The sequence below is a fragment of the Heterocephalus glaber genome, unplaced genomic scaffold, assembly GCF_053883595.1.
Source record: "Heterocephalus glaber isolate CG9 unplaced genomic scaffold, H.glaber_assembly_v1.0 deba00001564, whole genome shotgun sequence".
NCBI lineage: Eukaryota > Metazoa > Chordata > Mammalia > Rodentia > Bathyergidae > Heterocephalus > Heterocephalus glaber.
The window spans coordinates 16,578,543-16,600,221 of record NW_028258351.1 but is presented as its reverse complement, the minus strand read 5'-3'; the positions used below and the strand labels follow the sequence as shown (position 1 = coordinate 16,600,221).

The following is a 21,679-nucleotide window of genomic DNA, read 5'->3' as shown; positions in this document are numbered from 1 at the left end:
AGGGTAGGTTTTCCAAGAAAAGCAGTGCTGTAGTGGAGGCAGGGTGAGACGTAGCAGGTGCTCTCTGGAGAAGAATGAAAGAGTTCCACCCCGCTGTCCAATCTGCTGTCTACTGTTTAGTGGGATCCCTCACCTATACCCATGGAAATGCCACAACAATCTGCACGCTCATGACACTTGCAGTTGGACTCGTGTTTTGCATTTGTTTGATGTCAAGACTGATGAGACTGGCCCCAAGCAAGCCCAGTTGTTTTCAAGTTACACTTAGACCAAATAAAAATTAGGCGCTGGGTGAAATCTAAACTCACTGCAAGACTGGCTCCTGGTGCTTGCAAACACTCATCACTGCTAGAAGCCCCAAACAGGTACATCTAGATGCTCTGACTTCAGCCCATCCCTCTCCCCACCTCCACCCCAGTCCCACCCACAACATTGTTTATCTGCGACGGATTCCAGAACTGAGAAAACCAAACACAATTGTAGATGATAAGGCACTATAGAAGCAATAGAGAAATGGGGAGGGGTTGCCCCATTACTAACGCAGCAGTATCAGACGGGGCAGGAAATCACGATCAGATTATATAAACAGTTATGTAATAGATGGAGCATCACAGGCATATATTATGCTATATACACCCATCATGAATCTTAAACACCTCAGGTAGGCTACACTTTCAGGCTCCCCTATCTGCCTGGTCCTTCCTCTGCAATCCGCTGTTGGTTCCAGCTCTGGCTGTGCTTCTCAAGTACCAGGGAAACACAGGTTGGCTTTGTTGGATGATTTTAAGGGGTTATCTGGATTCACATGATCTGCATCTGCAGTTGTTTTAACCTGAGATGCACATAATAGACAACAATAGAATGAGTGTTGCTATGCTTCTTCTCAGTTCAGGGCATCTCCTACCAGTCTGGATATGATCCTTTATTTATCCCCATTCTGTCTCTCTCCTCCAAGGATCTTCTCTGAAACTTGCATATTTCCCAGTCTACCTTCTAAAATGTCTTGCCCCATGCCTGTATGCACAAACATTACATGCTTGCAGGTATACACTTAAAACATCACATAGTGGAACTGTGGTGGCAGCATGTCTGCTTACATTCCCCCTTAATATTATTCTTGATGGACACATGATATTATACACATCTGTGAGTTATAATTTGATGTTTGATACACGTATACATCGTGTAAGATCGAACCAGGGTAATTAGCATATCTATCACCTTAAACATTTATCATTTCCCTGTGGTATGATCATTCAAAATCCTCCCTTCTAGCTACTTTGAAATACACAGTGAATTGTTAATTCTAGTTATTATACTGTACAATTGAATCCTAGTACTTATGCTTCCTATTTAACTTTATATCCATCAACCAACCTCCCTCCACCCCAACCCTCCTCTCCCCAGAATCATGCTATACTTGTCTTTCTGTGCCTGGCCTTTTTTTTTCTTTTTTCAGTACCGGGGATTGAACCCAGGGCCTTTGCACTGAGCTCCATCTCTAGCCTTTTTCTTTTTTTGAGACACAATCTGACTAAGTCAATAAGTTGTCCAGGTTTGGTTCCAACTTGCAGTCCTCTTGCCTCAGCCTCCCAGAGTGCTAGGATTGCAGGTGTGTATCACCATGCCTAGCACCTGACTTATTTTTAATGTTGTTGTTTTCTAAACCTAGTCAACATTGATATTTGTAAATTTGTCTTATTCCTTTTGACTACTGCATACTATTTTATTGCATGATGTACCTCATTTCCTTTTCCTAATCCCCTCTAAATCATCAAAGTCTCATGTATTTGTAGACTTGTCTTGTTCCCTTTGACTACTGCATACTGTTTTGTTGCATGATGTACCTTGTTCTCTTTTCCTAATACCCTCTACACCAGTGAAGTTTCACAATAGCAATATTATGAGAGAGGCAGTCCCATTTATGAGAGACCGTGCCCATTTTACAGATAAGGAGACTGAGGCTCAGGGAGGCTAGGTATTACTTCACTGTTATAAACTATGCTACAGCACACACCCCTCTGTACTTCTCATGTTCCTGTGTGAGAGATTCTCTGAAGCTCAGACACAGGACTAGAATTGCTGGGCCATAGGAACATGCACACTCCATTTCTCTAAGTAACTCTTATGGCTCATGTCTAGGTGTCCCCTAAAGCTCATGTGGTCATAGGTGGGGGGTTTTCAGAGGTGGCTGAATCTAGAGTGTGTTACTGACTGACTCATGGTGCAATGCTCAGATTAAGGGTGCTAGGATTAAGGATGGATGATTACTAAATCAGGCCACTGATTAGTTTGGCACCTGCCCCAATCCTGGTACCCTAGATAGAGTACAAAAGGGGCAGAAAGACGCTGCTAAAGTCTCTTGTTTGGTTTGCTACCTTTTGCCCACCATGAATTGTTTCTCCTCTGTGATGGCCCCCTGCCATGGCCCCCTGCCTTGGAGCCAGCTGACTATAGACTAAAACCTCTACAGACTGTAAGCCAAAATAAGCCTTTCCTCCCTTAACTTTGGGCATTGGGTATTTTTGTCTCAGCAGTGAGACAAAGTAACTAAGACAATAACTCATTGCCAAATACCTCTCTGGAGAGGTCAGTCTACCAGTGCCTGTCTTTGATGGATGGTGAGACTAAGGCCTGATGACTTGGCCTAGTTTTAGAACTGAAGTGTTTAGAACTGATATGTAGCCCAGGGCTCCATGGCCTCTCCCTGGAGTCTCCCCCAGTGCCCACAGAGCATTGAGCCTTGGGATGGAAATTTCTCCTCTCTCATCCATGTCTTAGCTCAGTGGCACCCACCACCAACCTTCACAGCAGGCAGGGAAGAAGAGTGGAGAGTCTGAGCTGAAGTCAGCATGGAAAGGCATCCTATATAAGAGAAAGGAACCTTGGTGGTGGGGGTTCGCATCAGTGACAGAGCACTTGCCTAGCATCCATGAGGCCCTGGCTTCCATCCCCAGCACCAGGAGAAATAAAGAAAAAAAAAAAAGAAAAAGGACCTCACCACCCTGGCCATGTGAAAGCTCTCACTGCCAGCCCACTTGATAGAGGTGAAATCTGTTCTTGTGGGTGTGGATTCAGATTCAAAGTGTCTTGACTCCTCAGAGACAGGACCCCATGCTGCTTGGTGCCCAGGCAGCTGTAGAATAAATGCCAAGATACAGTCATTGTGGGGAGGGGGCAACTAAGAAAGGGTTATTCTGTCCATTCTCCTGCCTCCCCAGTGATTATAAAGAACTTCAGGCCTCTGCTGGCCGTGAAGCCTTGTAGGGAAGAAATCCTTCGCTTATTAGGCAATTCATTCCTGTTGCCTACTTCTGCCAGCTGGGAAGCTCTTCCGTGGGCTTGCCCTATTTCTCTACTGCAACAGAGAATATTTTTATTCAATAAAACTAAAAACAACAATGGTTGTAACAGATATTTATTAAGTGACTACTATTTGCCTGAAAGTGTTTCCAGTGTTTTCCATGTACTTACCCTTTTTAATCCTCAAGGCAACATAACAAGGGAAGAAGTCTTATGACCACACACATTTCATAGATAGTGTAACAGAGACTCAGGTTAAGCAATAAGTGGTAGAGGAAGTATTCAAACCCAAGCCTTCTGAGGCTCCTGCCTCAACCACTGGAGGGAATAAAACAGACAGAAGACCCAGAAAACTGAGAGACTGAGGCTGTGCCACTAACTCCAGTGCAACCTTGGCCTATTCACCAGCCTTCCTTACCCAGGTGTTTCTTTGTCTATGCAACAAGCCTGTGAGCCTGAGAGACCCACGGGTTTCCCAGAGCCTTTGCAGCTGGATCAGATCCTGTGACCTTGCCAATCCCCGTGGCAGGTACAGGAGACAGGAAAGCAACTGAGTCAGCAGGATTCTCCAGGGCGCAGAGGCAGCTGCCTTTGTCTGGGCAGAGGCCTCCTGGGGCTATCAATGCATCCTGCTCTGAGGCTGCCAAGCTGTATCCCAGGCAGATCTCCCGGGCTTCTGGGGCCATCTATTCAGATTGCAATTTGAATGCTTTTGGTCAGAGTGACTAAAAGGCTGAATTTTACAAGGGTTTTCAAAGTGAATTGACTCCACTTATTAAAGATATACTAGATTACACGCTGAGCAAAAGGACACTCCAGGGACTCCAGGCATGGCGGGCCTTGCACGGAGAAGACAGAAACATCCCTTTCCTTACCACGCCTATAAACCTCAGTGGGAGACATTTCACCAAGCAGGTGCCAATTAAATTACCAGCTGAAGGATCGCAGTCCGTCATGGAAACATCTTGGCCCAGAAGGACTGGTGGTGAATAGAGAAGCATCTCTAGAAATCCTGTCCAGTTATTTTATGTTAAATCCATTTCTAAAGGCAGGAAGGTGAAGGCTACAAGGAAAGTGTTTGAGGGAAGCTTTGGTTTTCAGTCATGAAATTTACGAGACAGAAAGATTGGAGCACAGACAAACAGAGGTAGAGAGAGGAGGGAGAAAAAGAGAGAGAGAGAGGGAGAGAGAAAGAGAGAGGTGAGATATGTTTAGGGTTAGAGAATATGGGTTGGGGATGTAGCTCAATGGTGGAGCCCTTTCATAGTATGGGCAAACCCTGGGTTCAATCCCCAACACTGAAAAACTAAATAAATAAGACAAATAGAGTTAGAGAGTATGATGGAAGTGCTGAGTACCTGAGGAGTGAATCCTAAGTGGTATTATCTTGGCATACAGTGAGATAGTGTGTGGGCATTGCACATACTTCCCATTGTAAGCAACACACACAAACCAAGGCTCTCTGAGACCAAAAGATAATTTATTGGCAGGTTCTCGGGATCTCATAGAATCAAAAGGGACTACAGGGACTGGCTCAGAAAATAGACAGAAACGGAGGCATCTTAAGAGGATCAGAAGCCACAGAGAACAAGTAGAGTATCATCTTTTCAGAGAAAGCCCTTGGCCTGCTGGTTCACCCAGAAACCCCTCCCAAAGTTAAGGGTTCCAGAAACACTCGGGCAATTGCAGCTGCCTGCAGCGTAGGTCTTCTGTAGGATGCTGCAAACAAGGGGCCAGAGGCTTGCAGGTCCACCAGACCCAGTCAGGATGGATGCTGTCCTTGCTTTTGTGTTGGGGCTGTTGTAGGCTACAAGGTTTCTGAGGTCTCCTCATTGCAGGATTTCATTTTTGAGAAATAAGAACAATTCAGATTTTCAGAGTTCCAATTCTATTTCAAGCTATGGAAACTAAAACATAACAAAAGCCTTCTTAGCCCAAGATCCAGTGACCTTCAACTTGAGGAAGTAGATTTCTGTTTCTTACCCCTAGGTGAAAGTTATTAGAAATTCCTGGGGTGGGGGGATGTTTTGGTTTTGGGGGTGCTAAAAAAAAGAGGAAGCAGAGATGGAGGTGCACAAGTAGCAGGATGGAAATCAGAAGGCCTGAGGTCTGGTCCCAATTTTGTTCCCCATTTCCTATGAGACCTGTCCCCACGCTGGGCTTTTGTTCTCATTTTCAGACAAGAAGGCAGTAAATCTTCCTCTGCCTGCCTCAGAGTAGGCGATTGGAAAATTCTTTGTGATGGGGACACTGCTATGCATATAGACAACCTCACAGTGTTAAGGGGGAGTGGCTGGGGCTCAGGATCATTCCATTCAGGACTCCTCAACCCAGGGCCAGGCCTGCCTAGACATACGGATTATGAGTCCCTAAAACTGGATGTGAAACTGTGTGTGTGTTATATGTGTGTGCATGCACATGTGTGTGTAAGCCATGTGGGTGTATATAAATAGGTGTGTATGCAATATGTTGTGTGTGCGATGCATACATGTATTGTATGTATATGTATGTGTGCATATGTATATCTGTGTATGTTTTTTGCAGAAGTGGTCCATAGCCTTGACTAGGTTTTTAAAAGGATGCTGACCCTTTAAGGCTGCAAGAACTCCTGTTTCAGCTGATGCCTTTGTTCAGACAGAAAACAGGCCCCTGAGTCAGAGTGGGGAGTCTGGGGCTTGTTCATGTCTCAAGCTGTGAACAATTATGTGAGTTAATTAAAAGCTTTAGTAAGCCAAGCCAGCATCCCAGTCCCCTGGGCCCAGGTGGCCTCTGTCACACATACCACAGGTGACCAGGCACACAGCAGTGCTTTCCCTGCTGGTGTCAGGCTCCAGCCCAGATTGGGGTGAGGACTCAGCACTAACAGATCCCAGGCTCCAAGACCCTACCTAGATCATCTGCACCAAGACCCAACTGTCTAGTCAGCTCCACATCTGCAGCAAGAATATCTGGGATTTCTTTTTGACACTGAAGTAAATGTTGGCCAGCAAACTGCCTACATGGGTGACAGAGGCTGCTGGCTTTTCATTGGAGGACGGGGAGGAGGTTCTGCAGGTCTCAGGATTGCCAAGACTCCTCAGTCACACTGAGCAGATACACAATTGGTCCAAGAGCTAATGAACGCAAGGTGGCCAGGTGGACTGACCAGCTTGCTGGGAGGGCACACACTCTGGCCAAGCGTGGCAGGGCTCTGTGGTCTCCCATTCCAGTTGTGCAACCTTCAATATTGGCCCCTCTGGCATGCATCTCTCCTGATTCCCATTGTTCCTGATTCAATAGTTTGGGCAGCGATTTTGTTTCTCATTCACCATAAAAGCCCGTGCCTGCAGACCTCTCCATACATTTATTGTGAGGCCGGAGTTTATGACGGATTGGATATCAGACGAGGGGTTGATTAAATACAGATGGAGCGCTTGGCAAAGCCCTAGCTCTCCCAATAGATTCCCCCATTTAGACACAGAATAAAGATTAGAAAGCTTGAGCAGGGGCAATCTGGGGCAAATCATGCTTTCAAGGGAAGGGAGGGAGGACAGGGTGAGGGAAGCTGCTAATTCCAGTTCAAGGGCATCTTCTTGGAACTGGTCAAAATTCCTTGCCAGAAGGAGTAGTGAGCCACCGAAGCCTCTCCCCTCTGCCTCCCAAGCCTTCAGCCTCCGGGGTGCAGGAGGCTTTCCTGTTCGCCTGCCATAGTTCTGAGATGATGGGGAGAGGTCTCAGCTTTGGCTAACCCTCGCCAGCACCTATAGTGTCCAGTCACACTATGTTCACATCTATGCCCACACCTTTCAAAGTTTCTGGCCTTGTTTTTGCTGTTCCCTCCACCTGGAGGACCCTTCCTTCCTTTCTTTAATAACTAGAGTCTCAACTATCTTTCAAGGCCTGGTTCAAATGCCACTTCCTCTATGAAGACTGCTCCAACTGCCACCCTCAGTAGAGATGAAGCCTTCCTTTCAGTGCATGACCACAGCAGGCTGCTTTCCCTCTGCTTCAGTTTCATTTTTCATTCTGCCTGACTTTGCGTTTCTGCACTATATAGTGAACCTTAAATGAATGTTAATCCAAACTGAAATTTGTCATATTACTTAGTCTTAAGAGGATGTGCCTTCAGGTGGGGGGGGGGTCTGGGGATTGAACCCAGGGCCTTCTATATGCTAAGCACATACACAAGCACCAAGTTACCTCTCTAGCTGGAAGTTCTACTTTTGTTTGTGTGTCTGCAGGTTTTGTGTGTCAGGTGCCCTTTGCTCTCAGGTAATAGGGCCTTGGTTTTCCTCCAGGGAGCTGCAGGCCCATGTGCAGTCCATGAGACTGACATCTTTTCCAGGGATGAGCACGTGACTCTAACCTGACCAATCAGAAAGAGAGATGAGATGGGGGTTGGGCTTGTTACTGAAGCTCAGCCAGTCACAGCCAAGGAGCTGTAACTCAGGGATGTTTGCTGATACTCTCGGAAACAATGTCAGGCTGAGGCTGCTGGTACCCATTTGTTTACCACAGGTGTGGGGATAGGTTGCCTGAGAACCATGCCTTGGGAGGCAGAAAATCAAATCAGAATAGACAGCTGGGGACACTGGCTTTGCCACCAAGATGGCCTGCACAGGGGTAGAAGGCCGCCTGCAGAGTAGGCACCAACATGTCTAGTTCAGCACATACCACCTGACACAGGAAGCCAGGGCCACATGTGGCTTGCTCCTTCATAGCTGAGCCCAGCCCCTGGCAGGAGGCCCTGGTAGAAGGCGATCAACCAGCTTAATGCCAGAGACTGTGGGAGGGTGTGGAACTCTAGTACACTGAGAAGAATATAGCATTTGTGGTCAAATTTGGCTACAGCCACTTTCTAGTTGGGAAGTCTCCACCTCATTTGGCTTCAGTTTCATCTGTAAAATGGGCTAATAATGTCTATTCTAGTGTTAGTGTGAGAATTAATGCAGACACTGTAAATAAAGTATACAGCACCTAGCAGCCAGACAGTGGGGTGATTCTTATTACTTGTGGTTAGGGTTTCAAGCAGGACCCAGCTCTAGGAGGAATGTAGGGGAAGGAGGGAAGAAGATTAGGACAGAGTGAATAGAAGCTAAGACAGGAGCTCAGCTCTGACCTGATCACTGTGCTGGGCTGTCAGGAAGGGAGGAAGTACATCAAAATCATCTTTGAAGCTCAGAACTAAGCACCATGCCTGAAGCAGAGGAGGATCATTATAAATATTTGCTGACTTTAAAAACAGAGATTGCATTTACATTTGACAGTTCCTAGGATTGTCTAGGCCATGTAAGAACCACCTAGTTGGGAGAAAGACACAACTGTGACAAAAAGAAAAGTATACAGGGGTTGAAGTAGAATGATGCAGGTTGAGTTCTGGCTTTGTCACTGTGTCTATGTGACGCTAGGCATGTCCCTTAATTTCCAGATGCTTCAATTTCTTCATCTGTAAAATGGAGCTAACACTGCAGCTATTTGTAAAGGATGTGGCCCAGTTCAGAAAGTTCTGGTGGCCCTGGAAACCCAAGAGGGTGACCATGGCTCTGGAGCAGCTGGAGCAAACCAGATGTGCAGTTTAGGATGCCAAAGGTCAGGCTAGGAGAGGTGCTGCCAGATGTGTGGCTTGCCAGGAAGGGCAAGGAGAGACACAGACTGTGGGCAGGAGAGAGCACAGTGAGAGAAGTGGAAGAGCATTCCTGAACTATGCTCCATAGTGGAAGCGAGGGGTCCCTTGGACAAGGTCCTTCAAGACAAATCCGACAGTGAGAAGTTACCGCCTGCCACTCTAAGTGTTTTTGTGGCTACATTCTTTAACTCTCACAATCACCCTGGTTGGGTACTATTTTTATCACAACTCCACAGATTAGGAAGCTTAGGCTTGGAAGTCACACAGAATTTTAGCTTGGGGCTAGAAATATTTTTATTTTTTTATTAGTGCATATTGATTATACAGAGTAATGGATTTAATCGTGGCCTTTTCATACATGTATATAATATACTTTGATCATGCCCACCCCTCCAGCATCCTCCTCTGCCCTCCCTGGTTCTGTTCCTCCTCCCTGTCTCTCTTCCACTTCCATGTCATTTTTTTCTCCCTTAGATGCCACATAAGAGAGAAAACATGATACTTGCCTTTCTGAGTCAAACTTATTTTGCTTAACCGATGGTCTCCAGCTCCATCCATTTCTCCATAAATGATAAGATTTCATTCTTTACAGCTGAACAATGTTATAGAGTGTGTATATACTACATTTTCTTTATTCATTCATCTGTTGATGGGCACCTTGGCTGGTTCCTTAACTTGGCTATTGTGAATTGTGCTGCATTGTAGCTCAAGTTCTTAGCCAGATTACTGCTGGTGCACAAAGCAGGGTGGTTATGGTGACCTATAAAGAGAAGAGCAGTTATTTAAAGCCATTTTTGAATTGTAAAGTGCTGGGAAGATTGAGGTGCTGTTGAATCCAGTATGTTCATATAACTTCTCTTGGACTCTGAGTAACACTCTGGAAGCAGTGCTTGAGGCAGTGCTGGTTAAGGAGGACCAGCTCTCTCAATGAGCCTGAGCTGGAGCTGAACTCTCTCCCAGAAGGTCTTTAGGATGGTGGCTGCAGGGGTTCTGGTGGCCAGTTCTATCTTCATGGTCCCCGACTCCCTGCTCCCTTGTGCTCCTGATGAATCAGTGTCTGTTGGGCCTTCCTAGGTCAAACACAGCTCAGGCAAAGGGAACTCCGGGCTAGAGGGTAGATGGCAGAACCCACATGGCAGGAATCTAAGTGTTCCTACCTCTCTTGATCACAGCATTTCAGAGCCAGAAGGCTCCCTGGAATTCTCCTATACCCACAAGCTGCCAAGCATGGAGAGAGAGATTTGGGGTGCTGAAAGCCCTACTCCAGCAGGTGGCACAAATGTGCAGTTGCAATCACCTGCAGCCCATGAGTGATGTCTTAGGCTGACCTCACCAAGAGAACAAGGTAGAGGAACAGCTGTGTGGGCGGGAGATTCTCGGGAGCCAGCCTGAACAGGAGTGAAATACACGGCTAGTAGGAGGGAGGCAAGAAGGGCGAGGATAGGGGAGGGCATGGAGCACATGCCTGAGCCAGAAGTACCAGGAACTCACTGGGGCAGGGGGACAGACACCCTGATTTAGGGTCTCCAGCTGACAAGATAGAGCGTGTGCCTCTTAGACACTAGCCCTGCTCTGGAAGATAGACCTTTCTGGAGCGGCCCTACTGTTGACGGTGGGCTTCTCTCAGGCCCACAGTGCAGTGGTCACACCCCCTCGGCTGCTCTCCTCCACACATTCCCCCTCAGGGAGTCAGGGACTATTAGCCAGGGAGGGAGGGGAAAGAGGACTCTGTCTCTTCACTCTCCAGCCCCAACACTTCCTTGCCCCTAAACCTAAGACAGGGGAAGCGGGGAGCCTGTAGTGAGATGGTAAGGTATAAGGGGGTGGGGGAGGGAGTCATCCTCTGCCCCCCATCCCCCTCTGCCTCTTCTCCAGCCCAGGGCCCACTCCAAAGCCCCATCCACAGAAGCGGCCTGCCAAGGTGCATGGAGGGCCAGAAGAAACATGGCAGCAGACACAGGGAGGTCTACATCTCCACAGACGGAATTGCATGTTGGGCTCACATATGGTCAGCAGCAGTCTGTGCACCTTATTGAAATGTGATGGACCTCTTGTACAAAAGCAATCCCTTCTTTCACTCAGAAGAATTTGCTGAGCACCTATGATATGCTAGTGGAGTTCTTGCCCTCAAGCCACTGAACAGACTAGAGGAAGTATGTTAACAGGTAAACATACTGGGTGGGAATGCTGAAGACCCACATAGGCATCCTAGCATCTCTGTAAATTGGGGATAGCTGATGCAACACGAAAATACTAAACTCATTCATGACTTTCTGAAAATAGGACATGAGTAGGTCATGAGAAAACTAAGAATTAGAGAATGACTCACATGTGCTCAGCTCTTGTTCAAGAAGCAAAGTTTCTAGAGGTCTGGGATAGCTGCAAGACTGTACACAGGAAAATTTATATTCTAAAGAGCCTTCATTTTCAAATAGAGGTTTTTATTTCTTACAGTTTGTTTTTTTTCTTTGGAGAATACTTTGGCTGTAGAGGTTCACAACGGCCCAGGTCTATGCAGTAGCAGCTTGGACCTGGGGCAGGTGTGAACCTCATCCCTGTGAGGCAGAGGGGCAAGCATCCGGTTCAGGAGAAGCTGCGGCAGGAAGTGCTTAGCAAAGGGGCTGTTCCAGCAGACAGTGTCTGGGACACGCTGAGGGAGACAAGGAGTGACAGGAGAATGCACTCAAGTCAAAGCTCCAAATTCTGCGGGAAGAAGTGAATCTATGACCATGGCATCACAGAACACAGGCTTGTGTGACAAATTACCTCCTCTTCTCTGTACTCATTTATAACATGGGAATAATAATGGCATCATCCCCCATGGGTGATACAAAAATTAAATAACAATACAGGGAAAGCACTTAGGGCAATGCTCTAGTATGTGCTCAATAAATGTTAGCTTTTTATCACTTACTTTTTTTCTGAGGGGGAGGAATGGCAAGTAATTCACTAATATCAAATATACAAATATTCTCAGTGGTTTCTGTAAATCACATTTCATTTTGCCGGTGGAAAAAAGGATATGTAAATTATTTCAACTTGATATGTACATACTTTAAAATATTACATTTATTTTTTTAAAAACCAGCACAGTAAGAACTGCCACATAAATTACTTTTTACTAACAATGACAGGTTTCTTCTCAGTTCAAGTACACATATTTAACTACAGATTAAAGACCTATAATTCTCTTAAAGCTCTTTACATCCTGAAGTTCTATAAAACTAAGCGGGAAAACATAAACATTAAATGAAAATCAATTTTGCACAAACACATACAATCAAGCAGTTTAAAGTATCACCTGAAATATCTGTACTTCAGGAACAATCCCAAATGACAACACTGTGTCAGAACAAGATTTCCATTATTCCCTGGGGTCTGTCTTGTGCAGTCTGTTCTTCACATTTCTGTCACCAAGCCTTGGCAAACAATTAAGGGAAACTTTTTCCAGGCAGGGGCCTTATTTTTGTGCACATTCTTTTTCTTTTTCTAAATTCAGTTTCTAAAAACAGAGGCTTCTCCCTTGACACCATGACCTCTAAGATATCAGAGTGGCCATGATTAAGTGTCTTCCTTTCTCTGGGGAGTCCCACAGGTCTTTGTGACACCTAGCTCTGACCCCTCCTCTCACCTGGGGGTCCTCCGTGGTGAGGAGATAGTCTCTAGGGAGACTGAATGAATAAGCTTCATACCTCTACTGGGCAAAAGAGAAGGCCTGGTCCTCTCCTAATGTCCTTTATCTTCCTCTGAATTCAGAGAAAGCTTTTTATACCAGAATGTGTCAACCCACAGCAATAAGACTTTGAGGAACTAAAAATGTGAAAAGTCATTCAGGGACCAGACCTTAAAGAAAGGTGTGTGTATCACTGTGCACCAGTGGGTTCCTATTTTTAGCTGCGTGAGTGCAGAGGTTTGGCAGCAGAACTAAACTCTGTGTTCTGTGTGCATCTGCAACCCAGAAGGGACAGGTGTCCTGATAGGACCCAGCCAAAAATGGAAACCAGGAGCCAGGTGCTGGGACTGGAAAGGAAGTGCACTTGTGTTGGTGTTGCTGCCACTGTGGTCTGACAGCACCTTGAATCCTGTGTGAAATATGTTTATCTATTATCTTTCAAAACATTTTGATCACCAGTCTAAGCCAGAGAAATGAACATAATATTTCAATAGGAAAATTTTACATTTCATAAATATTATATTGTCATAATTGATTCATCTTTCCTGGGCACTGATAAAATAAAACATCCCATCACAAGCTTCCAGAAGCACTGCTGTAACAATGAGAGAAGACACAGTGAGACAGACCACACTGGCATCTCTTTCCTTCTGAGGGCACCACCTTCTGGGCCTGACAGACAGCTGAGGACAAAGGTTTCCTCTGGCCTCAGCAGAGTGGTGTGTCCCTTCTCCAGTGTGACAGGAGGGCCTTGTGTTGACAGCCTTTATGCAGCAGCCTCTAGGAATTCTGAGGTGAACACAGCTTCTGCGTAGTCTTCACATGCATCCTGAAGTTCTGCGGCCACGTCCCCCAGGGCTTCATCTACCAGCTCTTCGGAAAAGCTAGAAGGCAAACAACACAGCTGAAGGCATGGACGGCCAAACACAAACCAATCTTTTCTCAGCTGAGGAACTCAGCAAGTCAGCCCTAAAATTCAAATGGAAATGCAAAAGGCCAAGAAGAGGCAGGATAGTAAGATGGTGATGCTCAGATTCCAAAGGCCTGTAGAGGCTTGTAACACAGACAAATGCACCTTGCCTGGGACGGCTGAAACCAGAGATGACCAGAAAGCAGCTGCAATCCAGTCCCAGGTCAGATACACTTTGGATGACCTGCATGCAGGAGGAAAGGGTGTGTGCCTCCTCTATGGGAGAAAGGGCAGGATGCCCAAGTCTGTGCTGCTCTATCTTTCCCTCTGCACCCCACCCTGCTCTTCTGAGAGCAGGCTGCATGCTTAATATACCTCAACAACTTCCACGTGTTTCCTAGAAACAAACACAGCCTCTCAGATAACTGTGTTGTCATTAAAAATTAACATCCATACAGAATTATTATCTAGTCTTATCTACAGACCATATTCAAATTTCGCTAACCATCCAAATAACATCCTTTTAAAAGAAAACTTTCTGTAGCTCAGGATTCAATCCAGGATCACGGACTGCATTAAGCTGTCATGTTTCTTTAGTCTACTCTAATCTGAAAGAGTTCCTCCATCTCTGTCTTTCATAACCTGAACACTTTTTGAAATGTAAAGGCCTTTTTTTTGGTAGAATGTCCTTGAATTTGTGTCTGTGTCAGCTTACAGTTTTGGAACAATGCCATAGGAGGGATATTGTGTCCCCTCAGTGCCTCATGATATCTATTAGTTCCATTACTGATGACTGGTTTTTGTTTGTTTGTTTGTTTTTGAGGCAGGGTCTCTCTATGTAGTTCAGACTGGCCTTGACTGAACTCACTATGTAGCCTCGGCTGGCCTTGAACTCAGAGCGATCCTCCTGCCTCAGCCTCCCAAGTGCTGGGATTACAGATGGGTACCACCATGTCTGACAGATGACTAGTTATTTTGAACACTTGGTTATGGTGATGTCTGCCAGGTTTCCCCCTTGTAAAGTTACTATTTTCCCTTTGTAATTAAAAAGTATATTGTAGGAGGATAGTTTGAGACTATGTAAATATTCTGTTTCTCATCAAACTTGCCTGAAATCAATTACTACAGGTTCCCCCAACTGATTTTCTAATTCCATCATTCCCTCTCCATTTAACACAGTTGGCATTCCACTGTGATAAAGAGCTTTTCCTTTTCCTTATTTATGTATTCACTCAATAATTCACTAATTCATTCACTCATTTGTATCAGTTTGGCCTCACAGAGTCTTATTTTTGTAGCCCCTTACTATTACTGCTTGTTTTAATGCTTAAAAACATCCTGGCTCTGGTCCATAGTAGCCCCTTCAAGCTGGCTGGTGTGTCCTCGACATGTCCCGTCATTCTTTGAGCATTTCCTTTCTGGCACAACATGACGTCTTATATCCCCAGTCCCAGCCTTAGTCCTGGAACCAGTCATTTCTCTAAAGAGCCTTGACATCTCTTCATGAAAAACAATACTAAGAAACCAAGATGTGGGTACCAGGCCTGATAATTGCTGCTGGTACCTCTGGTTCTAGGCCCTCTCAGTGAGTCTAGGAAATACACACACACACACACAGAGCCCTCCATTTATATTTCTTTTTTTTGTCCATTTATATTTCTATACCCTTCAAAAACTATTATTCACAAGGATACCTGCAATTCCAATCAACAGAGGATGCATCCTAGCCCATCCTCAGAAACCTTGCTCTCATTATTCAAACTGTACTCCCTTATTTGATCCATCTTAAAATAATAGTCATTTTCGAATTGCTAACCCATGCCACTGTGCAAAAGGATGTTGTTTCTGACCCATTTTCTTACTTTCCTTTCCCCCGGAAACTCTAATTAACATATATACTAGTAGACCTCCTTCCTTTAGCCTCTCTTTAGTTTTTATCTTTGGGTCTCTACATTACCACTCCAGATATTTTTTCTGTCCTATGTTCCAAGTCTCTAAGTTTTTCTTCTGTTGTGTCTCATTCGCTACTGAGCCCATCCAATGACTTTCTAATTTTAGAAACTGTATTTTTTATTCTAGGATGCACATTTGGATTTTTAAAGGTTCTAGTTCTCTGCCAAATGTATCTTCTATTTATATCAACACATTAGGCAGTTATTTTAATGTCAGTGAAATAGCTTTAATATTTGGAACTGCTGTGGGTCTGTCTTGTTTTGTCTCTCTGTTCCCTGGTCATCTTTTACTATACACCAGACACTGTATTTGAAAATTGTAGAAATAAGTTGAGTCCTACAACAATGTTATTTTCTTCCAGAGAAAATTTATGTTGGCTTATTCCTGGAGACTAGGGGGCAGCAACAATCTAGAATCAGCTTAACTCAAGTGGAGTCGCGGAGAGTCCTATTCAAGTCACCTGAAGTTGGAAAGTGGGGAAAAAATGTAGCTCACTGGTAGAGCAATTGCCCAGCATTCACAAGGCCCTGGGTTCAATCCCCCAGCACTGTAAATAAATCAAACAAGACAAAAGTGAGAAAACTTTGCCAGGGCAATTGCTTCACCTTGGTAATCCCTGGATTCTCTGTCTGCTGACCTGAAAAGGCTACCACTGTGGGGCTCGTCTCCCTCCAGAAGTAACTATCCAGTGCCATACAATGGCCAACCTTTCTGGGTCTGTTTTATCCAAGATCCTGGCCTAGTTATTTTTTATTACTGAGTTAACTTCTTGATGCCTTCAAGCATGTATGTTTTATTTTTAATATAGCTTTTCTATTAGCAGATATCCTCAGTGGGAGAGGTGGTCCAAATTACCAAGTGCATCATTACTAGAAGTAGAAGTGACCACCTCATTTTTAGATTTGCTCTCCTATTATTTCCACCATGAATTCATTACCAAACAATGAAATACAAAGCTACTTCCAATACATTTCAACACAGCAGGTTGAACCTCCTCCTTCTTTTGCAGTACTGGGAGCTGAACACAGAGCTACTGAACTGAAACCTCGGCCCTTTTTACTATTTTGAGACAGGGTCTAAGTTCCCCTCCCTCTCCCTAAGTTGCCCCAGACTGGTCTCAAACTTGCCATCCTCCTGCCTCAGCCCTCCTGAGTAGCTGGGGTGGCAGGTGTACACCACAATCCTGCCTCTAACTTTTCTCACTCTGTCTTTCCCTTGGGGAACCATCCCTCCTGAAGTCCTCTATCCCCCACCCCAAGACGGACTGGTTGTCTTTCTATGCTTACTGAAATCTTCTCCTAGAAATGGCTTTTGCGGTTTTTCTGGAAGTACCATATTGGAGTCTAACTTTCCTAAATCCCAAGTCTCACTTTTTCTTAATGCAGACCTTGCATTGGTGGCACACACCTTCCACTAGCTTACAGAAAAATAGTGTAGGGAAATTAAATTTTTGAATACCGTATACCTAAAACAATTTGATTTTACCCTTATCTTTGATAATTTAGCTGAGCACAGAAGTCAAGATTAAATTTTGGAACTGTATCTTTTAGCTTTTTCCAGTATTGCTACTGAAAATAACATGCCATTATCTTTTCCAATTATTTGAAGGTGTCTAGTTTTAATTTTATGTAATCTTTTGTCATTCTTTTCTTTATAACACAATGCTCAATTGTCCCTTTCCTAATGATATGCCATATTGAGTTCTGTTTAATTCATTCATTCCCTCACAGTGGACAACTGATGAACTTTTTCAATCTAAAAACTATAGCCTTCTAAAAGTTGTATTATAGTACTTCTGTGATAACTTCCATTTCTCTTCTTTTTCCATATTTGGGCACTTGTATTATTCAGTTGTTGGATCTCTTAGGACCGCTAATTTTAAAAAAATCTTTTCTGTCACCTAGCTCCTTATGTTTTTTATTGTACTGCCTGAGATATGAGGGTTTTCTTTAAACATTTGTAATCAATTTATTTCAGCCATCATGTTTTTAATTTCAAATAACATTTTTTATTCTCTCAAAGTTTTTTAAAAAAATAGAATCCTATTCTTCCCTCATGATATAATAGCTTCACTTACTTCTCTGAGGATATTAATTCTAGTTTCTTTTTTAAATGTTTTATTCTGTTCATAGCATTGTCACTGCTCCTTTTGAGTTTTCTTTATCTGTTACAACAGCCTATGTATCTTTCAAATGTCTAGTCATTTCAGCTGTCTGCTCATTTTCAAGAATGAGAATTAATTTCCACCAAGCCTCCTATTTCCTGGCTTACCTGTATCCATGCCTTCACAGCATATGATGCATCTGGCTCCTAGTCTTACCACAGTTCTACACAGATAAGCTTGATTCTTAGCTTCATTCTCACTACATGCTTTACTTTCTCTGGTCTGCTAAGTCATTTGCCATTTGTCTAACTGTATGGCTTCCAGATTCTTACTGATATTCTTGTTTGCCACCATTTATGATTTCATGCTTTTTGGTTTTTTAGCAACACACAGTGGGACAGGGATACAAGGAATAGGGATAAATACATATGTTCAATCTGTTCTTTTCAACCAAAAATCTCATTTTTAAAAAGAAAAACCAGGAACCCTTAGGAGTCTGCTTTTATCAAAAGCACTACCTTAAGTCTCTTTCCCCAACTAATGTTTTATTTGCCTCTAGCATACACCATCTACTCACTCTGATCATTGGGATGTTGTCTTTCTTCGGGTATAAGGAGGAACAGAGGTATTAAAGACTGAAACAAACAAACTCAGCTAGCTTCCCCCTTACCCAAGAGGCTACTGAATGAAGTCAACTGTCTTTGACTACTTCTTCAAATTCTGATCAATACAACTTTCATCTTTGGAATATCCAAGAAGTAAAAGCAAGAGAGATTTTAAAAACAAAAAAACAAGTAAGAGCAACATAAAACCACAGAGATAGAATGTTAAGATGCACTGTCACTTGGGGTCAAAGGATAACAGGAAAACATCTATAAAAATCCAGGCATATTTTAATAGCTCAGTGCTCTACACATTAACATATTGTTCCTTATAGGTTGGGAGAACTTTTCCCTATACCTACAAAAGAACTATAAACAAAATGCATCACTTTTTCAGGTGAAGAACATACAAGGAACAGGCTATCTTCCCTGGCTTGCTTTAGACTTCTCCATATGCCAGTCTGCCTAATTGATCCAGACAGGTTACAGGAAGAGTCAGTATGCCATGGGACTGTGTTACTACATAGAAGCAAGTCACATTTACTTCTTGTCTTCCCCCAGAAAATCCTTCAGAGCACTAGTGAAGACAGCATGCATCTCACCTAGAACAATGGGTCTTGTAAGCTTTGAAGAGTCCCGTATTAAAGACAAGATTCAAGACTTTAGGTTAACCTGAGGGCTTCATCATAAATGATTATCCCTGATCCTGCCCCTAATCCCACTAAAACACGAGGAAATATATAAACAAATACATCAATGTATAAAGAGAAAAAGAACAAAAGTAGATGAGAAATGTCCAAATTTTTCAGATGGTAAAAACCACATGAAGAATCATAACTGACTGAGCAGAACAGAGCAAGTCCAGAGGAAGTTGAGACCTAAAGGTCTGACGGGGGTGCTAAGGAAAAGCAAACTGATCTGTCCCACAAACATCAGAAAGGCTCAAGGGGGTTGGGTGAGGTATGAGGTAGAAAATTGGTTGAAAATTTACAGAATAAAAACAGGTTTTCTTGTTCCTACATATCTATGAGTGGTTAGACTGACAAATCTCCACTCCTACTTCTGGCAGTTAAGTGACAATCTCTTCTCTACCCCCACAAAAAAAGGAAGGTATATTCTCTGAAAAAAATGAACCAGTAATTTAAAACTCAGTGCAGCCAGGTGTGGGGTGCATATCTGTAATCCTAGCTACTTAAGAAGCTGAGGCAGGAGGACTTCAAGTGCAAGCCCAGCTGGGTAACTTAGCAAGTCTCTGTCTTAAGATACAATTTTAAAAGGGCTGGGATGTAGCTTAGTGGTAGAGTGCTTGCAAAGCATGTGTGAGGCCCTAAGTTTGATCCTAGTCTGCTAAATAAATATTTTAAAAACTAACCTCAGCTCAAGCATCATCAAGTATAAAGAGATATTTTTAAACTTGTAAGTCTCAAGAAATTTCCTCCAATATACAAACCAGGATAAATTCTATCAAGAGAGTAAACCAAGAAAGTGGAAGACAAGAACACTAAAAGCAAAGAAGCTAATATGGGAGGAAGGAAACCTACTGTCAATATGGGATGAAGTCCCAGAACTACAGCCACAAGGCAGAGTAGGAGTGAAGACTGGCCAGATTAATGTGGGAAGAAGGGGCAGGGTCCTCTGGAGAAAAAGCCGAGGTAAGGTTGAAAATAGGGATTAACTGATATTTTATTTTTCTCTTATAAAACTTTGTTTTAATGGGTCTTAAACTTCTGTGATAGCTTTTTGGGCAAGTTGTTTCCATTAAAAAGTGTTGATTTAAAAAATAAAACTGCCAGGCCAGGGATTTAGCTCAGTGGTGCTGGCGCCTGCCTCGAAAGCATAAGGTTCTGAGTTCGATCCCCAGTACCGGAAAAAAAACAAACAAAAGAACTGCCACACACAAAAAAAACAAATGGTCCACAGAACATTCTCCTTTTCTTCTGAAGGTTTTGCAATGCACTGTTGTCATTAATCAGTATTTTAGTACAGTATTAAATGGCCAATTGGGAGAGACAGTCTTCCACCACTAGGTATGGGATGGCAGGTGTTAGTGATAATATTCATTTAGCCTTTTGAGCTTTTGGGGCACATTTGGTGACCTTGCCAGCTCCAGCAGCCTTCTTGTCCTCTGCTTTGATGACATCCACAGCAATTGTTTGTCTCATACTGTAAACAGCAAAACGACCCAGAGGAGGAGAGTCAGAGAAGTTCTTGATATACATGGGCTTGCCAGGAACCATTATCAATGATGGCAGCATCACCAGATTTTAAGAATTTAGGGTCATCATCCAGCTTCTTACCAGACCAGCAATGGGTGATTGATCTTTTCTTTTAGCTCAGCAAACTTGCACACAATGTGTGCTGTGTGTCTAGTACAGAGGCATAGCCAGCCCTGATCTGGCCTGGATGGTTCAGGATAATCCCCTGAGCAGAGAAACCAGCTGCTTCCATTGGTGGGTCATTTCTGCTGTCACCAGCAACATTGCCACAATGTACATCTTTGCCAGACATGTTCCTGATTTTGAAACCCACACTGTCCCCAGGAAGAGCTTCACTCAAAGCTTCATGGTGCATTTCAACAGACTTTACTTCAGCTGTGACATTGGAACAAAGGTGACCACCATGCTAGGTTTGAGAACACCAGTCCCCATGCAGCCCACAGGGAGAGTATTTACCAATTCTGTAGACATCCTGGAAGAGCAGGTGCAAAGGGTTGTCAATTGATCAAGTAGGTGGCAAGATGCAATCCAAAGTTTCAGGCAGTGTGGTTCCACTGGCATTGCCATCTTTATGAGTGGCTTTCCACCAAGGCATATTAGCACTTGGCTCCAACAGGTTGTCACCATTCCAACCAGAAATTGGCATAAGAACTGCTACGTCAGGTTGTAGCCAATTTTCTTAATGTAGGTGCTGACTTCCTTAACAATTTCCTCATATCTCTACTTCCAATAGGGTGGCTCAGTGGCATCTGTTTTGTTAACACCAATTAGTTGTTCCACATCCAGAAGGGCATGCTAACCATTCTGCCTATTCTTGGAGATACCAGCTCCACCAATACCAGCAGCAACTATCAGGACAGCACAATCAGCCTGAGACATGTTTTATCCTTTTTTTTTTTTTTTTTTGCAGTACCAGGGATTGAACTCAGGACCTTGTGCTTGCCAGGCAGGCATGGTGCCACTGAGCTAAATCCCCGGCCCTGTAATCGAGTTTTTGATAAAGGCTCTGTGTTCTGAGGCATCAATGATAGTCACATAATACTTGCTGCTCTCAAATTCTCACAGGGAGAATTTGTCAATGGTGATACTACACTCATGCTCAGCTTTTGGTTTATCTAAGACCCAGGTTTACTTGAAGGAACCCTTCCCTATCTCAGCAGCCTTCTCCTCAAATTTTTCAATGGTTCTTTTGTCAATCCCACCACATTTATAGATCAGATGGCCGGTAGTTGTAGACTTGTCTGAATTCACTGTCTGATGATTATGACATTGATGTGAACCTTTTCCTTTCTCGTTGTTGGCTTTGATTTAGT

The 21,679-nt window shown here is 43.8% G+C and overlaps 1 protein-coding gene across 2 annotated transcripts in view; it reads right to left on the bottom strand.

Moving 5' to 3' along the window:
• Positions 1 to 11,959: 11,959 nt before the first annotated feature.
• Kiaa0753 (KIAA0753 ortholog) overlaps positions 11,960 to 21,679 on the bottom strand; it is a 69,710-nt gene continuing 59,990 nt past the window's right edge. For both annotated transcript variants that reach the window (XM_087191671.1, XM_013076868.3), the window contains exon 18: positions 11,960 to 13,465. In XM_087191671.1, coding sequence (XP_087047797.1) covers positions 13,348 to 13,465 — 118 coding nt within the window. In that variant the 3' untranslated portion in view covers positions 11,960 to 13,347. The remainder of the gene's footprint in view (positions 13,466 to 21,679) is intronic.